The sequence below is a fragment of the Erpetoichthys calabaricus genome, chromosome 9 (assembly GCF_900747795.2).
Source record: "Erpetoichthys calabaricus chromosome 9, fErpCal1.3, whole genome shotgun sequence".
NCBI lineage: Eukaryota > Metazoa > Chordata > Cladistia > Polypteriformes > Polypteridae > Erpetoichthys > Erpetoichthys calabaricus.
This window is the reverse complement of record NC_041402.2, coordinates 97,622,414-97,650,137: the sequence shown is the minus strand read 5'-3', so window position 1 is coordinate 97,650,137 and position 27,724 is coordinate 97,622,414. Positions and strand designations below refer to the sequence as shown.

General features: G+C 37.2%; 1 protein-coding gene across 3 annotated transcripts in view; it reads right to left on the bottom strand.

Annotated features, from left to right (window-relative positions):
* LOC114657991 (tumor necrosis factor receptor superfamily member 5-like) overlaps positions 1-27,724 on the bottom strand; it is a 69,424-nt gene that overhangs the window by 23,593 nt on the left and 18,107 nt on the right. For all 3 annotated transcript variants that reach the window (XM_051931732.1, XM_028810001.2, XM_028810002.2), the window contains exons 3-8: positions 24,761-24,845; positions 24,462-24,587; positions 22,968-23,108; positions 4,830-4,911; positions 4,522-4,619; positions 1,389-1,481 (exon numbers count right to left, since the gene is read on the bottom strand). In XM_051931732.1, the coding sequence (XP_051787692.1) occupies positions 1,389-1,481; positions 4,522-4,619; positions 4,830-4,911; positions 22,968-23,108; positions 24,462-24,587; positions 24,761-24,845 (625 nt within the window). The remainder of the gene's footprint in view (positions 1-1,388; positions 1,482-4,521; positions 4,620-4,829; positions 4,912-22,967; positions 23,109-24,461; positions 24,588-24,760; positions 24,846-27,724) is intronic.

Here is a 27,724-nt window from a genome sequence, read left to right as displayed (position 1 = left end):
GTTGGTTGATTGCGTTTTTGTTTTCTTGACATCCCAAATGAAGTGCTGGATGATGAAGGCCCCCCTGTTCCCAAAAAAAGAAATACTTCCCTGCTGAATTTACTAGGCAAGACTTTCACTAATGTCAGAGATGTTCCTAAATCCGCTGGCACCAGAGCTGAGGAAGAGATGAAGAAGTATTTGGAAACTCCATCATTGTCACTCTCAGAAGACCCCCTCACTTGGTGGAGGTCTCAGGAGACTGTCTTTCCCCTCCTTGCAAAATTGGCTAAATGCTACCTATGCATTCCTGGTACTAGTGTTGCAGCAGAGAGGGTATTCTCAACTGCTGGGGACATAGTAACTGCACAGCGGAGCATGCTAACTCCAGAACATGTAGACCAGCTTCTGTTTCTACAAAAGAACATGTACATTCCAGCAGATGGTGGACTTTAAACTCACTAATGTGCGCATACACCTGAATCTAATCTAATATATTCTGATCTGTTGTCAGTTTGACTGTAGTTGTCACAGTTCAAAAACTGTTGTCTGCTGAAATGGAAACGGTTTAGGTAAAAAGAAAATGTTCACAATTAATTAATATTTTGGATGTTACACTTGTTACAGCACTTTACAGCCCAATGTAGCAGCATTTTTATTTATTCTGATAATGGCACTTTACAACCAACTATAGCAGCTCTTATTTGGTTTTATTTAATCTACTTTTATTTAAAGTGTCAATATAAGTTGTTTAATTTAAGTTGAAAGTTTGCAGTTTATATTTGCAACAGTTTATATTTTTGTAATGTGACTTCAACTGTTATCTCAGGGCTGTATTTTGTATCAGACTGATGGAAAATAAAAAACAATCATAACGTTTTGAATCGAGAATCGTTTTGAATCGAGAATCGGATTTGAATCGAATCGTGAGCCCAAGAATCGAAATCGAATCGAATCGTTAGATTTTCTGAATCATGCACCCCTAATAGATAGATACTTTATTAATCCTAAGGGGAAATTCACAATATATCACTATATGCAAGTTTGACATATTTACATGTAAAAAAAATACTTTTCTGTTAGGTGATGGATCACAAAATTGAATGTTGTTTGTCATTTGAATGCAAAAGGCAAGCTTGAAGTTGCACTGTATCAAACAGGATAAAAAAATAAATAAACAGACAAACAAACAAACAAATAAACATAATACTAACAAGGAATACTAAATCTAATAAAGACCAGCACTAGTACACTTGCACATTTGAGATTTTTTTTCTTTTAAAGTTAGGAAACAAAAAAAAATTAAGTAGTACTGTATTGTGTGTAACCTGAATCAGTTCACACTATATAATGAAAGCCTATATAGCATAAAAGATATTTAAACACTTTTTTCACCTACAATACAATACCTTTCACATTGCTGGCCCTTTTCCACCACCATAGGATACAAGTAAAGACAATCAAAATTACAATTGGTAGTATCAAAAAAGTCACCCACACTTCTGAAAATCAAAAACAAACAAAAAATATATAAATTAGATCTAACATTAATCCAGACTGTCATGTAGAGAACAAAAAATATGAAACCATCTGAAAATTCATAACATAAGAAGTTGTAAAAACATCATATTAAGAATAAACAGGATTTAGGCATATTTTTGAGGTCATAAAATTGTGAAAACCTTGACTACATACAGGAAACAAAGCAGTTAAATAAAACAAAGTCCATTTAGTCACAGAAAGAATGTGAACACCCCATAGAGACTCTGTGAATGAAGAATTAAACCCAATCTCATTCATTTTTAATTATTTTTATTTTATATTTTAACCATATATCACTGCTCTACCTAATTTTATTAGAATGGACAAATATGATTTATGTTTTTTAACCATTTTTTTATGCCCAAAACAAAATAAAAAGCAAATAAATATTTCTCAGTAATTTTAAAAAGAAACTGCAGCGCTGAAAGAGTTAACAAAATATATATTGCTTGAACAATTTAATCTCAGTAAGAATTCTAATTTCTCCAATGTGGGCACTTCAGTAAGTAAGGTTAGTAAAATCTGAGGTATGAAGTAATAATATTAACAAGAAAAATTAAGTTAAATGTCTGTACATCTTAATTTTGTCCTAAGCTGTCACAGTATCTCTTATCTTTGTTTTAAAAAGTCACCAGGATCTCTTCTGCTCCTTTTCTATGGTGAGATGGATTTGTAGTTATTGCTGCCAAATGGGAAAATATTAAGTGTACTCACGAGTCCAGAAAACAATACAGACAAAAGGGTTTGCAACTACTTTAAAGGCTGAAAACAGAAAGCAGTAAAAAAAAAAAAACTTCCCTACTTTATAATATAACTAATTTAAAAGATGCCAAGGAAATTAAAATTTTCTCAAGAACAGCCAATAAGAGTGCATTTGGCCTGTGTCAAGGAGAACACAGAGTAGAATTCTGCGAATTAAGTAAAACTAGACAGAAAGCTAACAATTTAACAAATGCCCCCACGTATGATTGTGCATTGACCAGAACTATGCAATTTAGATTAACTCCAAACAGAGCTATAAGTGGATAAGAATATATGAGCATACATTGAGGGAAAGTCTGAAAATATGACTAATGAAGGTACAGTATAGTTAATTTCATTTCTCACTGATTTGGTTCAAATCTCAGTATATTTTGTAACAGTCTAAACATGGACAAATGACAACAGTGTACAATTTTCAGTTGTGTTTATTGAATTAACCTGTGTCTAAAACACACTGAAAAGAAAGTCAAATGAAAATATAACTAACATTCTGCTCTCAGAATTGTGAAGAATGTTTAAAGTGCACGTCATACTACATGACTTTCCAGCAATTTTTAGTCACAGACTTCATTTATGTGATCTTAGCGACTCAGGGATAGTTGTGCTCCTGTGACTTCAGTGATATTTTATGATATCCCAAGTGACTCAGTCAGACCTGTCTGCAACCAATGAGCATTCATCTGGATGTACAATGCATACCATGTTGTCTTGAGGAATGATCAAAGAAACAGAGGTGCTCTGGACTGTGTAAACAGAAGAAAGGCGTGTCTGCCTGAAGTCTTGTGTCTGTCATATGACAAAACTGAAAAATGAAAAGGGCAGAGATTGCATCACCATACCTGTAAAGACTTCTTACAGGCAATGGTGCTGTCAGACAGCACATTATTGGCTGCCACAATGTGACAAGCTCAAAACACTTTATAAAGGTGAAACTGTACTGAAAAGTCTACAATTAGTCATGCCTAGCTGTCCTATTTGTGTAATCTAACACCCTCAAAGTGACATGATCTAGAAACTGCAGTCAAGTTTGACATCCCCTCCAAGTAGAAACTGTGCAATGTGCTACTGGCTTAAGTGGGAGTTGTCTTGTAAGTTGTCTTGTATTGCTATGATAGAGTTATAATTTATTTGTGGGGCTATTTTTTAACAATTCACTAATTGCACAGAGGCACACCTGCAATGAACAAAATCATTATTTTGCAAATGCTGAAAGTAATGTGTTTGAGAAAATGTATGTTTGACAAAGCTGTTCATATCACACAAACTATAAATAGTATATAGTTTTGTAATGGTATTGATGCCATGCATCTGCATTTAAATGTGTACATTTGTGGCACTTGATCTTATAAAAGCTACAAAATCTTAAGGAAACTGGTGCACATGAGAATGTATACATACAGGGAGAAGTGCCAAGATATTATAATGAGCCATGCTATAATAGACTGAGTAGTGCCTGGCTTACTCTAGAATCTCAGATCCTTAATATGCGTCATTAAACACTGTATCTGAAAATTGGGCAAAGCCATAGCTTCCTGAATACTAAATTGTGAATGAATATTGTCAAATTTAGAAAAAGTCAAGAATGCTCATGATGAATAATATACTTTTATTTAGATTTATCTTAAATTCAGAAATTATATGATAATTATCCATTATTGGTAACACATGATGAAGTAAATAAGTTGGATCTGAAATAAGCAAAATGCTGTCTTCAAATAAGAGTGTTTCTATTATGATCCCTATTTCTAAGTTGTTAAAGTGTTAGCTCTGTTGTATAAATCAATGGTGGGTGATTTGATTGCAATAGTGAAAAGACGATGCAAAAGACAGCAGCCTTGTCTAGTACCAGAACCTAAAGAAAATCACCTGTGTTCATACTATTTGTATGTTGTGGCTTCAAGACTGGAATTAAACTATGTTATTCAACCAAATCTGAATTTGTCTAGTCTAGCAAATAATCTCATTCATGCATTAATTTCAGTTTTCTGAAAGAGTAATAGGTTCTTTATCATAAACCTTTATAATACCATGTATTATTACCTTTATACTTTTATTTACTTTTAGAACATACAAAAAATGAATATATAACTGACACTTCACATTATTTACTTGTAACATTTAATGTTATTCCACCACAAATAAAAACTATTGTGGGTCACTTCAGTATTTATAATATTAACATTTCTGTTACCTATACCCACTCAATTATTCACAAAGAAGAATTATTTAGAATTTTACCTAGCCCGACAAAAAGGCCACTGGCTTTTGTTGTAGTTATACAGGTGCTGTCTGGCTGTTTTATGCATTTCGATGTATTACCTCTTTTCTGTATACAGCTGTCAAGAAAAAAAAAATATATATGCTATAATCAAAATGATTAAAATGTGCAACAAACTAGACGTGATATAATTTTAATATGTTTAACTGCCAGAATTTAATGGACAAACAATGCATTATATGAGGATAACTATTACACTGTCAGATCTTAAATATTGTTTTCTTGAAGGAAACTCCAATATGCCAGTATAATAATTAATTCCACTAACCTAGTTTGATTAAGACAGATGTCACTATCATTCTTGAACTGATCAGGAATGGGTGAACATTCAGGCTCTGTCTTGTTGGTTCCTATATAAATCAGACAAGGAAAACTAAGTGAATAAATTAGGGAAAGATGTCCACATGAAAAAACATCAAATTATCTTTCTTATACCAAGATGTACATGTTTCTGAGACAGCTGGTATATACTGAAATTTCAATACACTAGACAATAGCAAATGGATAGATAACATTACTATTCATAAGATAAATAAAATAAACAGATTAATAATTTATAGTAATTCACTGTTATATTCATCAAAAACATTTACATATAACAATGCCGGTAATTACAGTACCACATAGACATATTACATTAAAGTAACAATACCAGTTACATCAGAATCAGAATCCACTTTATTGGCCAGGTATACCCATGTGTTCTAGGAATTTGTGTTGAATGAATTGGTGCAACATACAAGGACAACACAGAATGCAAAAAATAAATATAAAAAGATAAAATATAAAATGATAAAATATGCAGTATACAAGGGCAATACACAAAATAAAGAGATACAGTAGGATTAACATGTGCAGGTAGTGTAAGTGTTCAGGTATACATAGAAGCTTAGACCTGATAGTCAGAATAACTGCACATGGAAAAAAATGTTTTTAAGTGACCTGTTGTTTTAACTTTCACTGCATGAAGGCATTTACTGGAGTTAAGTCTTTGGAATAGGTAATGCCTTGGGTAAGTCAGATCAGCAATGATCTTTTCAGCCCACTTCCTTACCCTGGACTCATATAGGATTTGAATGTGAGATAAGTTATAGCCTACAACCTTTTCACAGGTTCTGATGATATGTTGCAATTTGGCCTTAGCCTGAAGCAACACTAAACCAGACAGTTATAGATGAGATCAGAATGGATTTGATGATGACTGTGTAGAACTAGATCAATATTGATTGAGGGAGATTGAATTTCCTCATCTGACATAAGAACATTCTCTAAAGGGCTTTTTTAATAATAAACACAATGATATTGTACCACTTAAGGATTTATGACAGCATAGTGCCCAGAAACTTAAATGACTCTGACATCCCAATGGCTGAGCCACTACTAGCAAGTGATTGGTAAGCAGATGACTGTTTCCTGAAATCTATAATCATCTCCTGAGTTTTTTGAATGTTAACATCCAAATTATGTCAGCTGAATCCACCTCTTCTCTCTATATGAACTTGTTATTTTTTGAAATGTGGCCTATTAGTGTGATGTCACCTGCAAATTTAATAAGTTTGACAGTCCAACCACAAGAGGTACAGTGATTTGTATACAGTTAGAAGAATATTGGGGAAAGGTGCACCAATACTAAGGGTTAATGCGTCAGATAGATAGATAGATAGATAGATAGATAGATAGATAGATAGATAGATAGATAGATAGATAGATAGATAGATAGATAGATAGATAGATAGATACTTTATTAATCCCAATGGGAAATTCACATGTGTGTGCCCGACCGCACATACTGTTTCCTATCCATACTGCATCCCAATAACAAATTGATCAGGGCAAGTTGAACTGGGAGAGTTTCTTATCTAGAAACTCTGGGTTGACTGTATTAAAAGCAGAGATAAAGTTCACATACAAGATCCCCACATATGCCCCCGGCCTATCAAGGTGTTGGTAAATATAGCTCAGACCTAAATTTGCTGCATCATCCACAGACTGGTTGGCTTTGTATGCAAACTGAAATGGGTCCAGAACGTCTTTTGTAGCATTCTTGAGATAATTCAAAATAAGGTGTTCAAAAGTCTTCGTTACCACGGAGGGGAAAACTACTGGTCTATAGTCATTTAGGCTGGTGACCTTTGATTTCTTTTGCTACTACAAGATGGTGAAGTTCTTGAAGCAGGCAAGAACAGTACAAAGGTCCAGAGATTGGTTGAAAATGTCTACAGATATTGTAGACAACTGGTCTGCACGGTTTCTGAGTACTCTGCTAACTTCTTGAAGTAGTCATAGTCTTACATCTAAGTTAAGTCTCATAACGAATTGGAATCACAGTTAAACATACCTTCTTTCTCTTAAAAACTTTCATTGTCAAATTTCAAACATGCACAGTTAAGTGGTAATGCATGTGTAATTTCTTTTCAAGTCACCATAGATAAAGGCTTTTCCTGCTCAGGACTGTTTTCTGCCTTGTACCCAGTTCTGCTTGGCAACATGCTGCTTCTTCCTCAAGCTCAAAATGCATTAAGCAGGTTTAATACTGTATACAATATGTATGCATTTTCTTCTGGTATGTCAATGTACAAACTATGTAATGGCTATTTAATTGTATGAAACATGAACACTGTCTAAAACAGTGCTGAGTATGCAATGACATTTTGAAGCATTAATATGTAATAAATATTGTAACAATGAACGCAGAGCAGAATGCCTAAAGAACAGATATGTATGCAAAAAGGCTCTGCTCAGTGCATTTGGAGGAGGTTGGGGCAGTCAGAAAACACACAAGGAAAGGTTTTATGTTCATATTGTCATTGTCAGATTGTTTATATAACAATTTATCATCCATCTGGTATCTGCCAAATATGTCTTTTCCCCACATTATTCTCAATAATATTAATTGTGATACTGACATGTACAAGTGCCCACCATAATGTTTGGGACAAACAAACATCTTTACTTGATTTGCACTTCTGCTCCATAGTTTAAAATTATAAATCAAACAAATCAGACATGATTAAAGTGCACATTGTAGGTTTTAATTTAAGGGTATTTGCATACATTTCGGTCACATCAGGAAGAAATAACTTTTTCATACATTGCCCCCCTATTCCAGGGCACCATAATGTTTGGTACAAAGCAAAAGCAGGTATATTAAAGCAGTCATATTTAGTACTTTGTTACATATCCCTTGTATGCAATGACTGCTTGAAGTCTGTGATTCATAGACGTCACCAGCTGCTTAGTATTTTCTCTTTTGATCCTCTGCCAAGCCTCTAATGCAGCCATCTTCAGCTCCTGCTTGTTTTGGGAGCTTGTCCCCTAAATTTTTCTATTCAGTATATGGCAAGCATGCCCAGATGGATTAAAATCAGGTAGTGGCTTGGCCATTCAAGAATTTTCCATTTTGTAGCTTTGAAAAATTCCTGTGTTGCCTTAGGAGAATGTTTGGAATCATTATCTTATTGCATGATGAAGAATCATACAATGAGTTTGAAGACATATTTACTGAAACTCGAGCATATGTTTCTATACACCTTGGAATTCATTGTGCAACTGCTATCAGCAGTTATAACATCAATGAAGATAAAAGTGCCAGTAACTCTGGCAGCCATACACGCCTAAAACATAACACCCCCACCACCATGTTCAAAAGATGAGATGGAATGCTTTGGATCTTGGGCAGTTTCTATTCGTCACCACATTTTGTTCCTGCTGTCCGTCTGATACATGTTCAATTTTGTCTCATCTGTCCAAAAGACTTTTTTTTACAGAATTCTGAAGGCTCTTTTAAGTACTTTTTTGCAAACTGTTATCTGGCAATCCTGTTTTTGTGGCTAACTAGTGGTTTGCATCTTGCAGAGAGTCCTCTGTATTTCTGTTTATGAAATCGCCTGCAATCTCTGATGCATATACATCTGCCACCTGAAGACTGTTATCTGATTGGTTGGAAAGTTGCTTGGAGCTTTTTATTTCTTTACCACAGTGAGGATTCTTCTGACATCGACAGTGGAGGCCTTTCTTGGATTAACAGTCCCTTTCAATTACTCAGCTCACCAGTGCGTTCTTTCTTATAAATGATATTCTAGATACAATGGAACCTTGGTTTGCGAGTAACTTGGTTTGCGAGTGTTTTGCAAGACGAGCAAAAATTTTTAATAGATTTTGACTTGATAAACAAGCGAGGTTCTTGCAATACGAGTAGTATGTATATGCTTTGTCTGCTGAGCGTCATGTGATCACAACTGAGCTGATGGTTCTTCTCTCTCTCTAGCTGCAGGATTGTGGGCAACCGTCTCCTATTTTCCATCTTAATCAGCGTGCCTCACTCATATAGTCAACATCCGTATGTGCGTATACTGTTTACTACAGCATTGTGACTGTGTGTGTGTGTGTGTGCGCGCGCTGTGACGTGCGAGTCCCCGTCTTGCACCCCAAAACACGAAGACAAGTCTCAGTACTTTAGAAACACCAGCTTTATACAGCTTGAAACAGCAACAGCACGGCTATTTATTGAAGCGGGATCTGCCACTCTGCTATACACAGACACAGCAGTCAGGCAGGGCCGTGGCCAAGTAATACTGCGCCCTGCGCATTTATAATGTTCCTTGTATCACCCATCGACGCCAGGCGCTTATAACATGACAGCGATCTTTTCGGATTCGCTTTTACGATGAACTGCTACAGAGCTGGGAAACTGTGATTGCTTTGGGATGCTCTTCTGCGTGTCATCCTGTTGGGTGGAATCCCACAAGAGTTTAGAAACTCACTCACACCAGCCATGATTCTTTTTAAAGGTAAAGTGCAGGTTAATTTGTTTTATGTATTTTTACTTTATATTTTGTATTAATAATTATTATATGAATAGTTTTGGGTTGTGGAATGAATCATCTGAGTTTCCATTATTTCTTATGGGGAAATTTGCTTTGATACACGAGTGCTTTGGACTGCGAGCACGTTTCTGGAACGAATTATGCTCGCAAACCGAGGTTCCACTGTAGTTGATTTTGGTAATCCTTAGGATTTAGCAATGTCTCTAATAGTTCTATTCTTGTTTATCAGGTTCGTAATAGCTTCTTTGACTTTCATTGGCATAGCTCTTGTCCTCATGATGAACAATGGCAACTACAGACTCCAAAAATAATCTGTAGGTAGAAGAAGGCCTAGGTATCTTAACACCTGCACTAATGAAGCAATGAAACACACCTGAGTAATCATAAATACCTGTGACACCAACTGTCCCAGACATTATGGTGTTGTAATTTCTGCATGGTATGACCGTAATGCATGTTAACACCCTTAAATTAAAGCCTATAATATGCACTTTACTCACGTCTGAATTTGTTTGATTTGCAATTTTAAACTCTGGAGCAGAATGGTAAATCAAGATAAAATGTGTCTTTGTGCCAAACATTATGGAGTTACTATACCATTTTTGAAAATACTGGATGAAGTTATTTCAAAACCTAATCACGTTTAAAAAGTATAAAGAAAGGACGACACATTTGAACTCGGATGGTTCTTGTTGGAAATAATAACTACAAAAAACTTGATAAATTAATGCCTTTGTAAACCAAGAACATATTTTGTATGATAAAAAATATATAATAAATAATAAGAATAATAATGATAGAATAATTTAAAGGTAACAGTAAAATACTTGGGTTTGCAGTGAACATTGAAATATATAAGCATTTGTTTTTAATGTCATGACGACACTGCTTTAATGGTCAAGCAAACAAGCACAACGTTCCAGGGGAATGGTTCAAGAAACTGGCTGATGCAATGTTCTTTCATGCACTAAGTAAGACTTGCTTGTTGGCATTTACGGGGTGAGCCAAAATGAACTACCACATTTCTCAAAGTCATTGCATAGGGTAGAGGCAACCGAGTGGGTTGGGGTGGGGGTCCTTTGATTAGCGATCCCTTGAAGTTTTCAGTCGGCAACATGCCTTGGTCCGATACGCACCATGCTTTCACTGTTGGAAGCGTTCTTCAACAACAACAAATCCATCATCACTATCCAACGCACCTTCCAAACGCACTTCAGAATTCCTCCTAACGGTGACATCCCAAATCGGAAAACAATTCTTCAGTGGTTGACTAAATTTAGATGGACTGGTACAACATTGAACAGAAAATCTCTAGGCCGTCCTTGGACTGGACGAATGCCTGAAAACATCCAAGCTGTAAGGGAATCAATTTTGCAGTCTCCTAGATGTTCATTGCACAAACATGCTTCTGCCTTAACTATTTCCAATACATCTTTGAGGAGGATTTTGCATGAGGACCTTAATTTCCATCCATAAAAAAATGATGGTGTGGTGTAGCGGGTCCACAGCTCAAGTCAACAGACCCACTTTTTAAATAAATAATCGCCGCACTCGCGGCCTAGTTTCAACAGGATGGAGCAACAGCTCATACGGCACGGAGATCCATACAAGTTTTGCAGAAGAAGTTTCCGTGGAAGCTGATTGCCCTGCACAGTAATGTCGGGTGGTCTTCTCGTTCGCCTGATTTTGCTCTGTGCGATTTCTTCTTGTGGGGCTATCTCAAGTCGAAGATATACACACCGACCTCAAAACCTTGAAGCCCTCAAGGACACTATTCATCATAAAATAGCCACTGTTTCCCTTGAAATGGCAAAACAATTCTTGCGAACATCTTGAAGAGTGGGCGGCACGGTGGCGCAGTGGTAGCGCTGCTGCCTCGCAGTAAGGAGACCTGGGTTCGCTTCCCGGGTCCTCCCTGCGTGGAGTTTGCATGTTCTCCCCGTGTCTGCGTGGGTTTCCTCCGGGCGCTCCGGTTTCCTCCCACAGTCCAAAGACATGCAGGTTAGGTGGATTGGTGATTCTAAATTGGCCCTAGTGTGTGCTTGGTGTGTGGGTATGTTTGTGTGTGTCCTGCGGTGGGTTGGCACCCTGCCCGGGACTGGTTCCTGCCTTGTGCCCTGTGTTGGCTGGGATTGGCTCCAGCAGACCCCCGTGACCCTGTGTTCGGTTTCAGCGGGTTGGAAAATGGATGGATGGATCTTGAAGAGTGTATTGCTAATGATGGCCACTACCATGAAGCCATCAATTTTAAAACACAGTGAAAAAAATCTATTTTGTATACCCTTTCTTGTGTTGTAATGAAATTTATTTTATCTTGTAGTGTTTCTGTAGAATAAACGTTTGAAATGTGATACTTCTTTTTGGCTCATCTTGTATATAGTTTTCATAACAGAATAATAGCATAATTCAAGACATACTGAAGAACAAGGATATAATGGACAAACACTTTTATTTTAGGTTGGGTGTGCTCTATGCTAAATCACCTCATGTCTTTTAACCAAACAGAGTCAGCACTGTTATGCAAATTCAATTGTTATACAATAGACTTCTGCCCTTATTTCTCTGATCATTCTGACCATATTGTAACAGACTGATTTGATGGATGGTCTCTCCTCAGAATGGTGCTGTAGGAGTAAATAAATGACACAGTTGGAAGTTTTTCTCCTCCTGATTACTGACTTGAAAATGTTTTTATCAAACTTGTCCTGGTAGAGTATAAGTTTGTTTCTTTAATTAATATGTTTGAAATCTACCATAATATTCTGGTAGATTATTAATTTTTCAGTTGATTACTACAAAATCACCTTTGAGGTTGACTTTTTTATGCATAGTATATTATAGTTGGTGTCACTGCTATTATTTTTCATAGATTATGCATGCATCATTCTGGCATTCACATGTGGGAAACTTTGGAGCTAGGAGTTTTGGCTTTCACCTTCCCATTTCACAATGTTTGATACATTTCAAGTTGGAGATCTGAAGATTTACACAGTAAAGTATCTAAATAAATACATACATACACACAAATATAATCGATTAACACAGCTCACCTCAGTCCTGGTCAATCAGATCAAACCTAGTATCCAACTCAGTTTGAAAAGCAAGCTCTAATATATACTTGTTTGGCAGTGCACTTTTTTTGATTAACCATCTCTGCTAAAGTTTTCAAAATCTGTGAGAACAGTTCAGTAAAATAAATGAGTAACACGATTTTTTCAAATTAAGGGTGGTAATTCACAACAGGATGAAATTCACGGTAATTTATTATTATTATTACCATATATGCTCGCAGATAAGTCCATCTGTAGATACGCCAATAAAAATTTTTAACCAGAATACCCTGGAAAAAGCATGCCCAGCAGATAAGCCAAATGTGAAAATTTAAAATGAAATCTGTTCCAGAAAACATTAGATTACTGATATACAACATATGACAAAAAACAAAGTTCTTCAAAATTTATTGAAAATTCTTGCGAAAATGATCAAAATCCTCCTCTTCATCATCTAACTTTCTAAAAAGAAGTTCAAAGTCTTTCTTTGTTATATCTTTAGTGTAGATGCCATCATCGTTATCTTCCTCAGTGACATTTGCTCCATTGTTTTCATATATTGCAACATCTTATGTTCCATTCATGGCATTGCTGTTGCCACATTTCAGAAACAAAACATCACACCATTTACATTAAGATATCTTCCCATGCATCATTTTCCCATTTTGCACATGTCAATCTGCTAAAAATTAATGTCTCTTCTGCACTTCTAATAACTTTTAGCTTGAAAGCTGCATCATATGACAACCTTTGGTAACTTCCAGACATGATTATAGGGCTGCCTATTCATAAAATAAATTCAGTAACTTTTTATTGTATAATTTAATATTTTCTTCTATTAGAAAAGCACAAAAGCTGGAGATATATTGACTAACCTGATCAGAAATGTGAATGGTGCAAAGGAAGAAAACTATATAAGTCCTGAATTACAGGTCTCCAGTCCCATGGAAATCTCGTAGATCCTGACTCAATTTTTTGTGCTGCACGAATAAAATTTAATAGTTGTGGTAGACATAGGCATGTCAGTAAGAGCATTTATGAAAGTCTGAGAAAATGTTTGATAAAAAAATTATATATAAATTTACTATTATAATTTATCATTGGTATTATAATCAATATGGATACACTGCAAAACTGCATAGAGTCAGAAAAGAAGAAAAGGTATCATGCATGTCTGTCATGCGGTGGTGCCTCATTTCTTTTTTTTTTTAAATTGAGTTTTCTAATGAATAATTGCACACTGTGTGATGCATTTGTATAGTAGCTTGTGGGACTTGCACAGAATGTGATAACTGTTTAGAGTACTATGTAGTTTTTTTCCCTTTCCTTTATACCAGCTGTGCGCAACCTGCGGCCGTACGGCCGCATGCGGCCGTGGGCAAGGACTTTGGCGGCCGTGGACGTGTATATTAAAGTGTACGTAATGGCGGCCGTGCAGGTGTAGGGTCTCTGGACTCCAGCGAGTAAGGGGTCTCAACGCCGCGGAATCTTTGTCGGCCGGGTCGGTATGGTGACGCCGAAAGCCGATTTGGACTCTGGGGTCTCTAGACTCCTGCAAGTGTAGAATCTCAAACACCGCAGAACCTTCCTTAGCCGGGTCGGTATGTTGACCAAAATGTTGCCCTTTATATATTCATCGAGGCCTAGGGACTCTCGAGCTTACTCCGTTACATCTACAAATGGAGCTAGTAGAGTTGAAGAACAATGAGCAGCTTGTGAAAAAGTTTACGGAAGAAAGCGACCTGCTGGATACGTGGAAATCAGCAGTAGAATACCCACAACTACGAGAACTGGCCAGGAACATTCTCGTTCTTTTCGGAAGCACTTATTTGTGCGAAGCAGCGTTTTCCAGAATGAAATATCTGAAAAACAAGTACCGAACCCGATTGGTAGACAGCAATCTAGAGTCTGGAATACGGCTAATGGTCTCCAGCGAGTCCCCTGACTTTGCAAGTCTGTCTGCAAATATGCAAGAGCAAGGAAGCCATTAATGGCGATGTTTTCCAAACTTCCTGAAACAATTGCTGTAAAGGTTTTTTGTCCTATATGACGTTTCGTAGACATTTTTTTACATATGTAGACCAGTAAATTGAATATTGTCAGATATATCATACTCTGTTTTAATGTGTAATCTGTAAATTTTTACATAAATCATAAAACATTATTAAGTTTACTTGGACTTACTGGCGGCTGTTATTAAAGTAAAAAGTCTGTAGTGCGGCCGTTATTAAAGTAAAAAGTCTGTAGTGCGGCCGTCAATAGCGGAAAGGTTGCGCATGCCTGCTTTATACACTACCTTTAACGATTTACTTTTGGGCTTGGGGTTAGCGATTTGTTCTACTGTACTGAAGTCAGCTCACATTTTGCAGGTGTGTGTGAATTGTGCATATATAAATACTTGTCTTGGCAGAACATGCTCCAAAGCAGACTTATCTATAGATGTCAGGCCATCGGTGGGAATGAACAGATAGCCTACAGAACCTTATTGTTGAAAGTTATTATTGGTCAAAAATATAACTCAGATTATTTCGGTGCTTGTGCCCTCTAATAGGCTAGGGTCCTGTACATCGCTTGTTCCTGCCTTTGTTTTCACTGGATGTGGCCAGGCTGTACATCTGCTCTGTGCAGCCATATAACTGATTTATAGACGTTCAAAAAATGTATGGGTAGGAGGAATACTAAAGACTTGAAAACCATGCAACTTTATTCAGAATGCAAACAATACTTACAATATACCTTAAAAGAGACACTCTCTAAGCACAAATTTATTATACATTTCATGAACATAACGACAAAAGATATTTGTCAGTTTTTTTACACCAGTTTTGTCCACTGTGTGTGTATGTTGTGTTTCCCGCTGCACCAAGTAAACGATAGAACCCAGCCCTGGACTGCACTCAAGCCCATTGCTTTCCACAAACACATACTTAGCTAATTTAGCGCAGCCACTCCAGCATGCATGACTTTCAGATATGGTTAGCTCTGCTAACTGAGTTCTGATCTTGACTTACACATGCAATGTATATGCACTTTCTTTGCTTTCTCCCCCACTTTCAAAAGAATCCCTTAACCTGACTGGCAACTTTAAACCAGTGTCTAGTGATTGGGTTGCTTCCTGCCCAGGGCTGACCAATGGTGCTATCCCTCACATTGAATAATGTGATAAACTTAATGACACTACAACATGTTTCATTAAAACGCAATTAAAGAAATTAGCTTGTATGTGCAAGATAGGAAGCCCTCAAAAATGTTTTTCTCACCTTGTGGTCCTGGGTTTTCAAAGGAAACATTGAACTGTTGCAGCATTTACAACCTCTTTTGTTCCTGGTAAGTACATGACTAAAGTATGCATGGTTGCATGTGACAGGCTGTAATACTTTGTCATACTTTGTAATACAAAGCAAACATCCATTTTAGCAGTTTCGCCTACATGTAAAGTATTTTTGCGCCAGATATGCCATCCATGTTAACGCCACAGTTGTCCAGCAAGCATCATTTACAAACTAAGTTTCTAGCATTTTTGCAATGTATATAAACTTTTCTGATTTGAGTGAACTTTCCTTTATCCAATATAATGTTTAACATGTTCTTCAATTCCAGTAATGTAAAACACTTATGATACTAAATAATGCATATAACATTTTTACAAAACCATTTCATAAAAGTCTTTTTACATTTTATGGTATCTAATTCAGTGGTACTCACCATGCATGGCCCACAGATACAAATTGAAAAGCAGATGGTAAAACAAGTGCAATTAGAATAGCTGGGAAAACTATCGCCCAGCACTGACTATCAATTCGCCAGACTCTTGGGTGGAGGGGAGAGTTGTTACTACACAAGCAACTCAATTTGACATTTAGGCTTGAGGTACCCCCACATGAACCATAAAAACTAACTGCATTTTTTAAAGTCTCAGCTGTACTGCTACATACAGTATTTACATCATATCCCATGCCTGCTTTTTAGATAAAGTTACAATCCCAATGGTTTCTCATATTAAAATATTTAAAATTTCAAAATTCCAAAAATGCACACAAACACAAATACCATTAATGACATTTAAATGACAGAAAATCTTGCACTTTATTATTTTTACAAGTTATAATATGTAAGTATAGTATAACATAGTGAGTGGCTTAGTTAACTGATTTAAAGGTTGAATGTTTTGGTTTTTTTTAATTCAAAGGGAGAAATATCACATTTTAATTTTTTAACTATTTTGTCACAGTGGTATGTATGACATGTGACCACCATGATGCTGTTTGTACAAGAGATGCTACGCTAGATAAACTAGCGAGAGCTATTTGAAAAGTAACCTGGGGGTGAAAAGATGTAGTCAAAGGCCAAAAATAATCGAAAACTGAAAGATCAGATGCACCATAATCCACAGCCAAATCACAAGACAAAAAACAAAGTACTACCACCAGTCAAATCCAGAAAATCTAAGAAAAAGGATACAGTATGTCTAACACAAGAACAAAAGACAAAATAGTTTTTTGGAATCTGTCAACTCAGATATGAAACTGATCTTTCTAAGCAACTTTAAACTCCAAAGGGCACATGGTCTGAGGTTATGACCTGCAAAGGCAAACCACTAGAAATACAGGAGCGACCCTAGACATAGGAACGCAAGATAGCACCAACAATAAGAATCTAAAATGGCAGTGATAATGGTAGAAAAAATTTTAAAAGTCAAATTTAAACGAAAAAACTAATGAAAGAATCATCATCTACAACCTTAAAAGTGCCCAGTTCACAGAATAATACTGGTCAAATCAGATTATACCGAATACCCAAGTAACAAAATTTTCAGAATTAGGAATACTTTTCATTGGCCTGGACATTCTGTGTTCATACCTGTATTTCTGTTTAAATAAAGGTACATCTAACATCTCGTTTTCATTGTGTATTGTATACTTGTATTTCTATATAAAAATAATTTATATCTAACATCTTATTTTCATTCTATGTTTTCATACTGGTATTTTAATTTAAAAAAGTTTCATCTAATGTCTCATTTTTATTTTGTATTCATGCCTGTATTTCTATTTAAAAAAAGTTATGTCTAACATTTCAGTTTTAAATAAAACATTTTTTTGCAATTTGAGAATTTCCAGGTTTTCAAGGAAAACACTGGTACAGTGGAACCTCAGGTCACAACCGTAATTCGTTCCAAAACTCTGGTCGCAACCCGATTTGGTCGTGACCCGAAATAATTTCCCCCATAGGATTGTATGTAAATACAATGAATCCGTTCCAGACCGTATGAACTGAATGTAAATATATTTTTTTAAAGATTTTTAAGCACAAAAATAGTTAATTATACCATAGAATGCACAGCATAATAGTAAACTAAATGTAAAAACATTGAATAACACTGAGAAAACCTCGAACAGAGAAAAGTAACATCGCAAGAATTCACGCTGTATCCTTACGAACCGCTCGCTGTAAACACTTTTTTTTTAATGAGTTTTAAGCACAGGGAAAAACATGATCATTTGAAAAATCCATAATTTAATAAACAACCAAGAAAAGTAACATTGCAACAATGCACGCTACAAACAGATCGCTGTAAACAGAAGTGAAGTGGAAGTTAAAATCCAATAGAAAAAAAGTCTTCATTAAATACAACGAGGTTAAAACAATGCTTGAATCAGTCTCTTTAAAAACAAGCCCGGTGCATTCTTTAACTGCCTTCTTGGCCTAGCCCTCTCTCTATCTCGCTCGGTCTCTCGCGCTCTCTCTCTCTCACTCGCTAACTCTTTCTCTCTCTCTCTTGCTTGCTGCACAGGTAATGCACAAGGAGAGACTGAACACGTGAGTAAATAATCGGCATGTACGAACCGAAAGGGAAACTGGCTTGTTTGTCACCCGAGTGTGTGGTCGTGAACAGATGCAAAAGTTTGGCAAACTTTTTGGTCGTAACCCGATTTGTACAAGGTCTGAGACGTTCGTGACCCGAGGTTCCACTGTACTTTATTACTGTATAGAAAAGGCAGATACAATCTCAAGACTTCATTTAAAATAGGATAAATGTTATCTGGTCCTGGTGATTTGTTAGATTTCACCCCATTTAATCTAAGTTGTACTACTATCTCTACAACTTCCAACTCAATAAGTACTGCCTTAGTAGTCCATGTTGCTGCTGCAAGGTTATCCACATATTCACATTGGAAACCTTCAGAACAATGCAAGTTTAGATTTTGCCATATTGCATTTGCCATTTCACTCTCTATATATTTTAATTCCTCTTTACTATTTCTAATACACTTCACCTCCTCCATGACTGTTTTTTTCCACTACTAAAATAATGAATCTCTTTCAGTCATGTTTTACATCATTTCCAATATTCCACTCACAGTGCCTTTTAGCTTCCCTAACATCCTTCCTAATGGTTGTTCTCATGTGTCACATGGTTAGCATTGGAGTTATTCTCTTACACACCTTTTGCAGCTATTTTTTCCTTTGTAATTTCTTTTTCAACTTCTGACATACCCACTTTTTTTATTTCTTACTAATACCAAATTTTGTGATGAACCTGTATTAAACATAAAATATTTTAAAACCTGTTCCACTACTCCTCGACTGTATCTACACTTAAAAGTTTACTCCAGTTCTTTTATAGATTTTGCCTCATCTGTTCAGAATTTGGACTACCAAAGTTAAACTTAACAGTTTTAGTCTGCATCTGCGCTCTTCCAAAACACTGAGAGCTGTGTTATATTATGTTCTCTTGACACATGTGGTTCAATTACCTCTACACATTGAATTTGATCCTGACTATTACATAATATTAAATTTAGTCATGCTTCCCAGTGCATTAATACTTTAGCATACTGTGTTAAAAATAATCACTGATTATATTTTAAAAGCTCCTGCTCTTGTCCTCTATTTGTAAGGTTAGCCCTATTAATATTTGGGTAATTGAAGTCCCCCATGACTATAGTATCCCCTTCAAATTTTGCCTTTTTAATATTAGTAAAAAGATTGCAGTCTGCATCGGGTGGTCTATAATATAATCCTAAAATAAGGCTTCTATCATGAACCCTTTCTATTTGAATCCAGATATCCTCACTAAGATGTGGCTCATTGTTCAAATAAAGAAGGCACATATTTAATTTCTTTCATTATAAATGAAAACCCCTCCCCCTTTGTTTGATTTTTATTTATCTTTCCTATAAAATGTGCAACCATCTGTTATGTTCATCCCCATGTCACAGTGCAGGTTAGCTCCATGCTCCCACTTTTGCTTGGGAGACTCTTGGACCCACCACCGTTGATACCATAACTGAGATGAGCTGGGCAGATGAGGATACACACTGCAAGGGGTAGGTACAAAAGTAATAAGTGCTTTTATTTAAAAACAATTCAAATCAAACAGTGCTCCAAATTAAAGTGCAGTGCAGTCAAATAAATAATGCATAAAAACTGTCTGTGTCCATGTGATGTTAAAAAGCCATTACAAAATATATTCCAATAAAAAAGATGTTAAAGCAAATCAGAGAAACAGTTCTTTAAAACTCATGAATCCCAATGCTGCTTTTTCCAAGCCAGTGTCTCCTTAGTTTACCTTGTACGGGATCTGGCAACCACAGACACACCCAACCAACAGGCCATCAGCAAGTATGGGGTGCCATACTAAGCCACACACATCTCCTGCCACCTGTTACTCAGCATTTGCAAGGAACACTGCATTTCAGACCGCTCCTACTCCTGGTGTTCACTCAATAGGAGCACCTATTCCTCAGCCTCAAGCTCCTGCAGTCCTAAGGCTCACTCCCGACCATCTGCCATCATACACTTCAGCCAGGTTCTCTCTCTCTACCAATTCGTTATCTCCTCTCTCTCTCTGTTCCGTCCACTTTTCTCTCGTTGCCCAGTCTATTTTTCTTCCATTTTTTTTCTTTCTTCCCATTCTCTGCCCAGCAGGCTCCTCTTATACTTGGCTACCTAATTGGATGCAGGTGCGAGAAGCTGCTTCCTCTGTAGTGCCATTGAGGCACCTAACCGATCTTCCCACCTTTAAGGTGCGGTCAGCCAGTATCTCAATCAACTGTGCGAGCGAAACGCACTCTCACTCACCCGTTCCCAGTCAGAGCCTGCACCTTTAAGGAGTGCAATTATTTATTTCAAATAAAAATTGACCACAAGCTGCTTTGTCCTGTACCCACTATTCTATATACTACATTTGTTATTTAACCATGTTTCTTTTATTGTTATAACTAGGGGGCTAACCCCCTGCTCGCTTCGCTCGCCAACCCCCCTGGCCTGTGCTACACGCCAGCCACTTTGCGTCTATGCCACTCAAGTTGTGAAGAGGGCCGCCAAACGCACCCCAAGGAGACTCAGTCGCTCCTCCAAAACCCCCTCTTAAACTGTGATACAATGGGAAACAAATAGTTTTTTTTTTAACCTCCTCTTTGCTTGATCATCTGCTGGCTTGCTGTCGATCTGCATCTTGCGCGCCACTTCGAACATTTAAAAGCCTGTACAGCAGTTGTCTTTGTAATCTACTCTTTGTCTTTCATTTCTGGCCCTAGGTGTGGTTAAATTTCTTGGCACAAAGTCTCGTCTCACGGGATGCGAGTTCTTGATATTTTAGTTTACAATTTAAAAAACGGAATAAGAATCTGAAAATCTAACAACATCACATTAAAGTTCAATACATTCTGATGATACCAAACATATATATGTAGGTTTTAAAATAAGCCCACTTTAAAGCGTGACAAAAAACGTGACATAAAATCGTTGCACAAAATCGTTCCACTTTCAGGCTTAGGATTTTATATATAGAGAGTAGATATCACAATTATGCTCACCCTCTTACAACTCTTAACTCTCTTGTTTTATTTCATGTGCTTCAAGCATTTAAACAAGCAATAATGGCAAAGGGATCTTTTAATTGAAAATTTTTGAAAACAAAGCTGGATTTCAGCTATCTGCAAAACACATTTTAGTTCAATATGCACTAAACATGACAAAATTCAAACAAAAAATATTTATCTTTCACAAACACCTCATCTAAAATTGTCTACAATGTACCCAGGACAAGATCCTACCTGTCAGCAATGTCAGTAAGCACCTTCATCATTAGGTTACATATTTTGGGAAAGTACTATGCATGTCATATAGCCTAGATCTAAAATTTGCTCCTAATGCTTAAACAGAAGTATTTGGATTAATGCCAGATGGTATAACATTATTGCATGAAAAAGCTGTTGTGATTACCTACAGTGTACTACTTCCATCCATTATCCAACCCGCTATATCCTAACTACAGGGTCACGGAGGTCTGCTGGAGCCAATCCCAGCCAACACAGGACGCAAGGCAGGAAACAAACCCTGGGCAGGGCACCAGCCCACCACTTTATATACAGTGTACTTCTTATGCAAAGACTGATTCTGCTCAACTGGAAGAATTTTAGTCTTATATAATTCAATGGGAAAGTGAGGTTCTATACTGAAATTGGAAAAATGAAATTCTCTTTACAGGTATAATTTCAGAAATTTTTCAGAATTTGACAAGAATCCATCACTATATTTGTAAAGTAAGCACACTAAGCCTCTGCTGAATCTTTTAATTTTATTTGATGTTTTAGATTACTTCAAGAACCACTTTAGGTTGGGAAGTCTTGTCACACAACTCGAGGACTTGGTGGTGGTGGGTGTGTTTACATTCCTAGTTTTGAATGTCTTTAGAAAAAAACATTTTTACTTTTTTTTTTAAATATTCCATATAAATAAAACATATTAGTATTATTATTATTATTGTAAGAGCCATTTGCTAGTTATTTTTTTGCTAGTTATTTAAGTTATATTAAATGTTTGCCCATACTGTATATTAGTGCATAGTCTATGGGAGGTTCTTACAAACCCCACAAGTTGAAATCAATTAGTATATTCTAACTACTTCTTGTCTCTCTGACTATAGATTAGTCTCAGTTAGTGACCTGCCTTGCCAAGGGAAAGGCATGGAGGGCACATGGTTTTAAAACAATGCCTTAATGTGTCTAATAGTATGAAAGTTAACATGCTCTATCCAACGAGCAGTGCCGTACGTTTAGAGCGTACTGAAGGTGAAGTAAAGTATCTTTAAGTACAGAAACAACTGAGGCTTGACAAGAAAAGCTAAGTTTATAGAAGAAACAATTTTCCCTTTTTTTTGCCTTTTATTCTACATGTGTCACAACCTTTTTTCTCTATTCTTGTGTGGACTGTTTGCTTTGAATTTTCACTAAATCTTTTAAAACAAACTTTTAGACCAAGAGATTTCTTTTGAGATTTTGAGATTGTGTTTGACACATGCTTGATTCTATCTTAATCACCAGCAGCTACAATTATTATTGTTATTAAACTGTATTATGCATTTTGTTCTTTAATTAAAATAAAATTGAAAAAAAAAAAACATTATAACTAACACTTAACCTTACACTGTCTACATAAATAAAAGTAAACACCTTTTCTTAATTTTAAAATTATGATTTCAAAGATTATACAAATTAAAAAAAAAAGTTAAAACGGCATCACCTGGTTTTGAAATGAATGTTCCACGTGGGCACTGCTGGTGATCCCTGCAGGATGAACAACTATTTCCACGACAGATTTTGCCTTCTGCACAGTCACATACAGTGTTGCTGTGCACTGAACAGTTCACAGCTACCACTAAACCTTTGGTAACAAAAAGAGATTAATGTTAGATTTCTAATAAATATTCTATCATCTAAACCTATATTTTTTAAAGCACCTTTTTTTCATGACTGCAGAGTGCCATAAACTATTCCAACTGCATTGAGTATAAGAAAGGAATAAACATGAAAGGAATGCAATAGGATACTATTATATACTCGCACACTTATTCATAACATACCAGTTAGAAGTGGGTGATATGTCCAAAAATCTGTATCACATTATAATTATTACTTTTCAGTAAATATTGATATAATGTATACAATATATAATACATACTTAACAAACTTAAATGTATTTTTTAATAAATAACAAATGTCCTACTGATTAATTGTGCACACAGGAACACCTCTTAATTGTTAGAACACGTGTTAATGCTTAAATAGGAGAGATTAACCTCTCTTGAACTAAAAAAAAGCACAGATTCTCATCCACTCTCTCACTCGCTAACAACATATCTGCTGCTGACAAAAAGACACAGCACAATAGCATGGTTTTTTCCTGTCCTACTTTATTGCTTGCATCGAATCACCAATCAGGTTTAACCGCACAATAATTTTTAAAGATAAGGTTAATTTATTGCACACATTTCACTTATAGGTCCATACATAAACACAATACCTTTAAGACATTTCTTCATAAACAGAAAATTACATTTCCCCTTTTTTATATATAGATTTGCACATTGCATGTTTAACTTACATGTATTTGCAAGTTTTGGACTAATTTTTAGCAAACCAGTAAAACATTCATCCATCCATCCATCCATTATCCAACCCGCTATATCCTAACTACAGGGTCACAGGGGTCTGCTGGAGCCAATCCCAGCCAATACAGGGTGCAAGGCAAGAAACAAACCCTGGGAAGGGCACCAGTCCACTGCAGAACCAGTGAAACAGTTTCTTCAAAATCTATACTGAAACAAGAATTGAATTCAGTATACTGGATCCAGCGGTATATCACCAACTGCTTATGCAGGTCTAAACATCCTAACAAGCCTGTCTTTGGATATAGGTAAAATTCCACATGGATATGAGGAAAACATGAGGCAAACAGACTAACCAATTCACCTCCACATCACACTGGTAGACATTTGATTACTAAAGACATTCACAGACAAGGTAAAACTGAGGTTATCTGATATTTAGTGCAGGTGGCTAAATCAGTGCAGAACTCATTCCAACAAGACAAATGAAGTAAATGATACTTCTAATCTGAAAAATTACATACCATCTGGTTCTTAAGATGATTTTAAAGGCTTTAATATTTTCACTAAAGCAACTTTTGCTCAGAAATAAAACACAAACATTTTTTGAGAAAATGTACATACAGTACCTGCATTACAACGCGAGCATCTCAGGCACTGTGTAACATTGTTGTACACACTAGTATATGTGCCCTGTGGACATGTGTGGCACTCTCTGTCTACAGTGTCATTACAGTGTTTATATACAAAGGTACCTGAAAAAAAATGTAGTAGAATTCAGTATACAATAGTTATATTGTAGTAGAATCAAGTGAAGATCAAAGTGAAAACACAGTAACACAATCTTTTTTATTACAATAAACGTGTCCTGCAGGGACTGTTATAATTAACATCCAATCTGAACTGGTAAAAATCACTAAAATTGTACCTGGTGGACAGAGGCGACAACGGTTTACTTTATTATTGGGTTCAGCTTCTTCACAATTCTCTGTTTCTGAAGAGCATGGGTGCATCTGAAAAATCAGAATTTTAATTTTAGTCATTCATTTTGCAAATCTACACATTTCAATACTGGTTCACAAATGGCTACAGCATTATGAGTCAGTTGGAAAAAAACACTTGATGACACTAGTCCACTAAAGATTATAGTTACATCTGCCCCATGGGTGATTTCAACATGGCCACTGGCACTCGTGGGTGATTTCAATGCGGCCACTGACACTGGCAGGGCTGGCTATGAGAATTGTGTTGGTTCCCATTTGTCTGGTGACAGTGGTGAAAGGGGCTCCATGTTCCTTGACTTTGCAAATGGTCAGGGGTGGAGGATCGCTGGATCCTGGTTTCAGCACCATGAGCCTCATCGTTGGACTTGGTACTCCAACACTGGTGGTGCGGTGAAGGAGATCATTTATATCCTTGTGGGCAGACATTAGAGTCTCCTACAAAACTGTAGGGTCTACAGAAGTACCCAGTTTGTGAATTCTGATCACATACTTGTTGTTGCTACTCTGAAGATCCAGCTTAGTTCCAGTAAGCTACCACCTACTAGGAGAATGAAGCTGAACCTGGCCAGATTCCAGGATCAGGCTGTTTCTAATGAGTTTGCACACAGTTTGTGTGAGGAACTTTCAGACTTAGATGCAACAACTGATCCTAATGTGATGTGAGGGATCTTCAGTGACAAGACCCTGAAGGTTGCTGAGGGTTGCATTGATGTTACCAGTGTGCCCAGATGGGGGTTTTCATTTTGCACGGTACCCTGGATATTATCGAGAGGAGTCGCAATGCATGGCTTGATGGCAGCTCCAGTCTGTACTGAGAACTGAGAAAGGATGGCTGTGAGGGCTCTGAGGACACATAAGGAGGTGTTTGTTAGACAAATCAGTGAGCAAGTGACACAACATCTATGGTCTAGTGACCCATGTTCTGCTTACAGAGGAATCAAAGCATTACGCACATCTGAATCTGTTCCTTGGAGAGTTGCAGTCAGGACAGGTGATGGAATGGTCCTTACAGAGGATGCTGCAACTGGGACCTGCTGGGCTGGCTACTTTGAGCAGCTGTTTAAAGCTGATCCTCTGGCTAGGATGTTGGACATCTCTTGATCCACAGTTCTTGAGGCTGATCTTCTCCAGGCTAGTGGTAAGACTATCCTCCTTGCACTGCAAGCAGTCTTTGCTTCCATTTGGGACATAGGCATCATTCCAACTGAATGGAAAATTTGTCATCCCTAGCTGTAAAGGGAAGACTGTAGTGTGGCAACTACAGGGGGATAAAACTGCTTTCAGTGTCGGGTGAGGTCCTTGTTAAGGTCAACCTCAACAGGATCTGTGATCACCTGCTGACCTACTAGCGACCAGAGCAGTCTGGTTTTATGCCTAAGAAGTCAGCCATCAATGCATCCTAGCACTGAGGGTTTTCTTGGAGCGCAAACGCGAATATCGGCAGTTTCTTTGCAGCCTTATCAATTTTCGTAAAGCTTTTGATTCAGTTAATCGAGCTACCCTGTGGAACATCCTGAGACTTCGCAGGATCCCCCCAAAGTTGGTGGTATCACAGCCGGCCTGTACACTGGTACTGTGAGTGCTGTGCAGGGTGGAGGCAGAACCTCTGCGTTCTTCCCAGCTGATTCTTGGGTTCGTCAGGGGTGTATTCTTGCTCCTACTCTGTTCAATGCTTCCATGGACTAGGTGTTGGGAATGGTCAATGGGTCCAGCGGCTGTGGGCTATCTGTTGGTGAAGGAAGATTTACTGATCTTGACTTTGCCAACGATGCTGTGATCTTCATGGAGTCAATGGAGGCTCTAATCTGGGCTCTCGAGAGACTGAGTGAGGAGTCTGAGTTGTCTGGGCTTGCGAGTGTCTGGGATAAAAAACAAGATCCAGGCCTTTAATGACCTCTTGAGCATAGCCATCAGCAGTGTGAATGCCTGCGGAGAGAGTGTCGACCTTGTCTAGTGGTTTATTTACCTTGGCAGTGACATTCATGTCTCAGGAGACTCATCCTATGAAGTCAGTACACGATTTGGGAGAGCATGGGGGGTGATTAGGTTGGTGGAAAGGGTTGCGTGGCACTCCCAATATCTTTGCACAAAGGACAAAGGTCCAAGTCTTTAGAGTCCTTGTGCTTCCTGTTTTGCTATATGGTTGCAAGGCATGGACGCTATCCAATGACCTGTGATGAACACTGGACACCTTTGTTGTTGCTCATGGAGTCCCAAATGAGGCACATTACCTGCATTGTGAGGAAACATGAGTTAAGGCACTACGGCCTTGTGGCGCAATTCCCCGAGGGTGCAGGATCCTCATTGTTGAGGACCAGAGGGGGTGGAAAAGGTCAAGCGGACGCCCACATAAAACCTGGCTGCGGTAGATAGATGGTCATTTCCAGAGGGTGGGAATGGACCATGTGTCTGCCTGGGGGATTGTTAACCAGGATCCCAAGCTGTTTCATTATGTGGTGGGTATGGCAACGCCCTGTACCAGTGCATGCTTCCCAACCTGACCTGACCTGCCCCATTTAAAGAGAGCAAATGTTCTAAACAGCATGGTTTATGGAAGGAAAGAGAGACAAAGTTCACAAAGACATGGAAGAATTTACAAATTCCACATAATAAGTGGCCATACATGGGTCTAAACCTAGTGTAAGAGCCAATCTTAGAAAGTAATGTTAAAGTTAAACTTATTTAAGTGTTTGCTTAATTTCAATAACAGAATATCAGTTTCTTATAGCTACCTAGAATATGTTATAGCCTTTTACCCCCTGTAAGTTAAGATGAAATAGAACTTTTAGCTATATTTGCAGAACAGAGTGTTAATTAAACTAGTTATGAAATAGCTTTATTGCTAGCATGGACTATTAGACATGTCTGAAAATTGGACATGTCATACA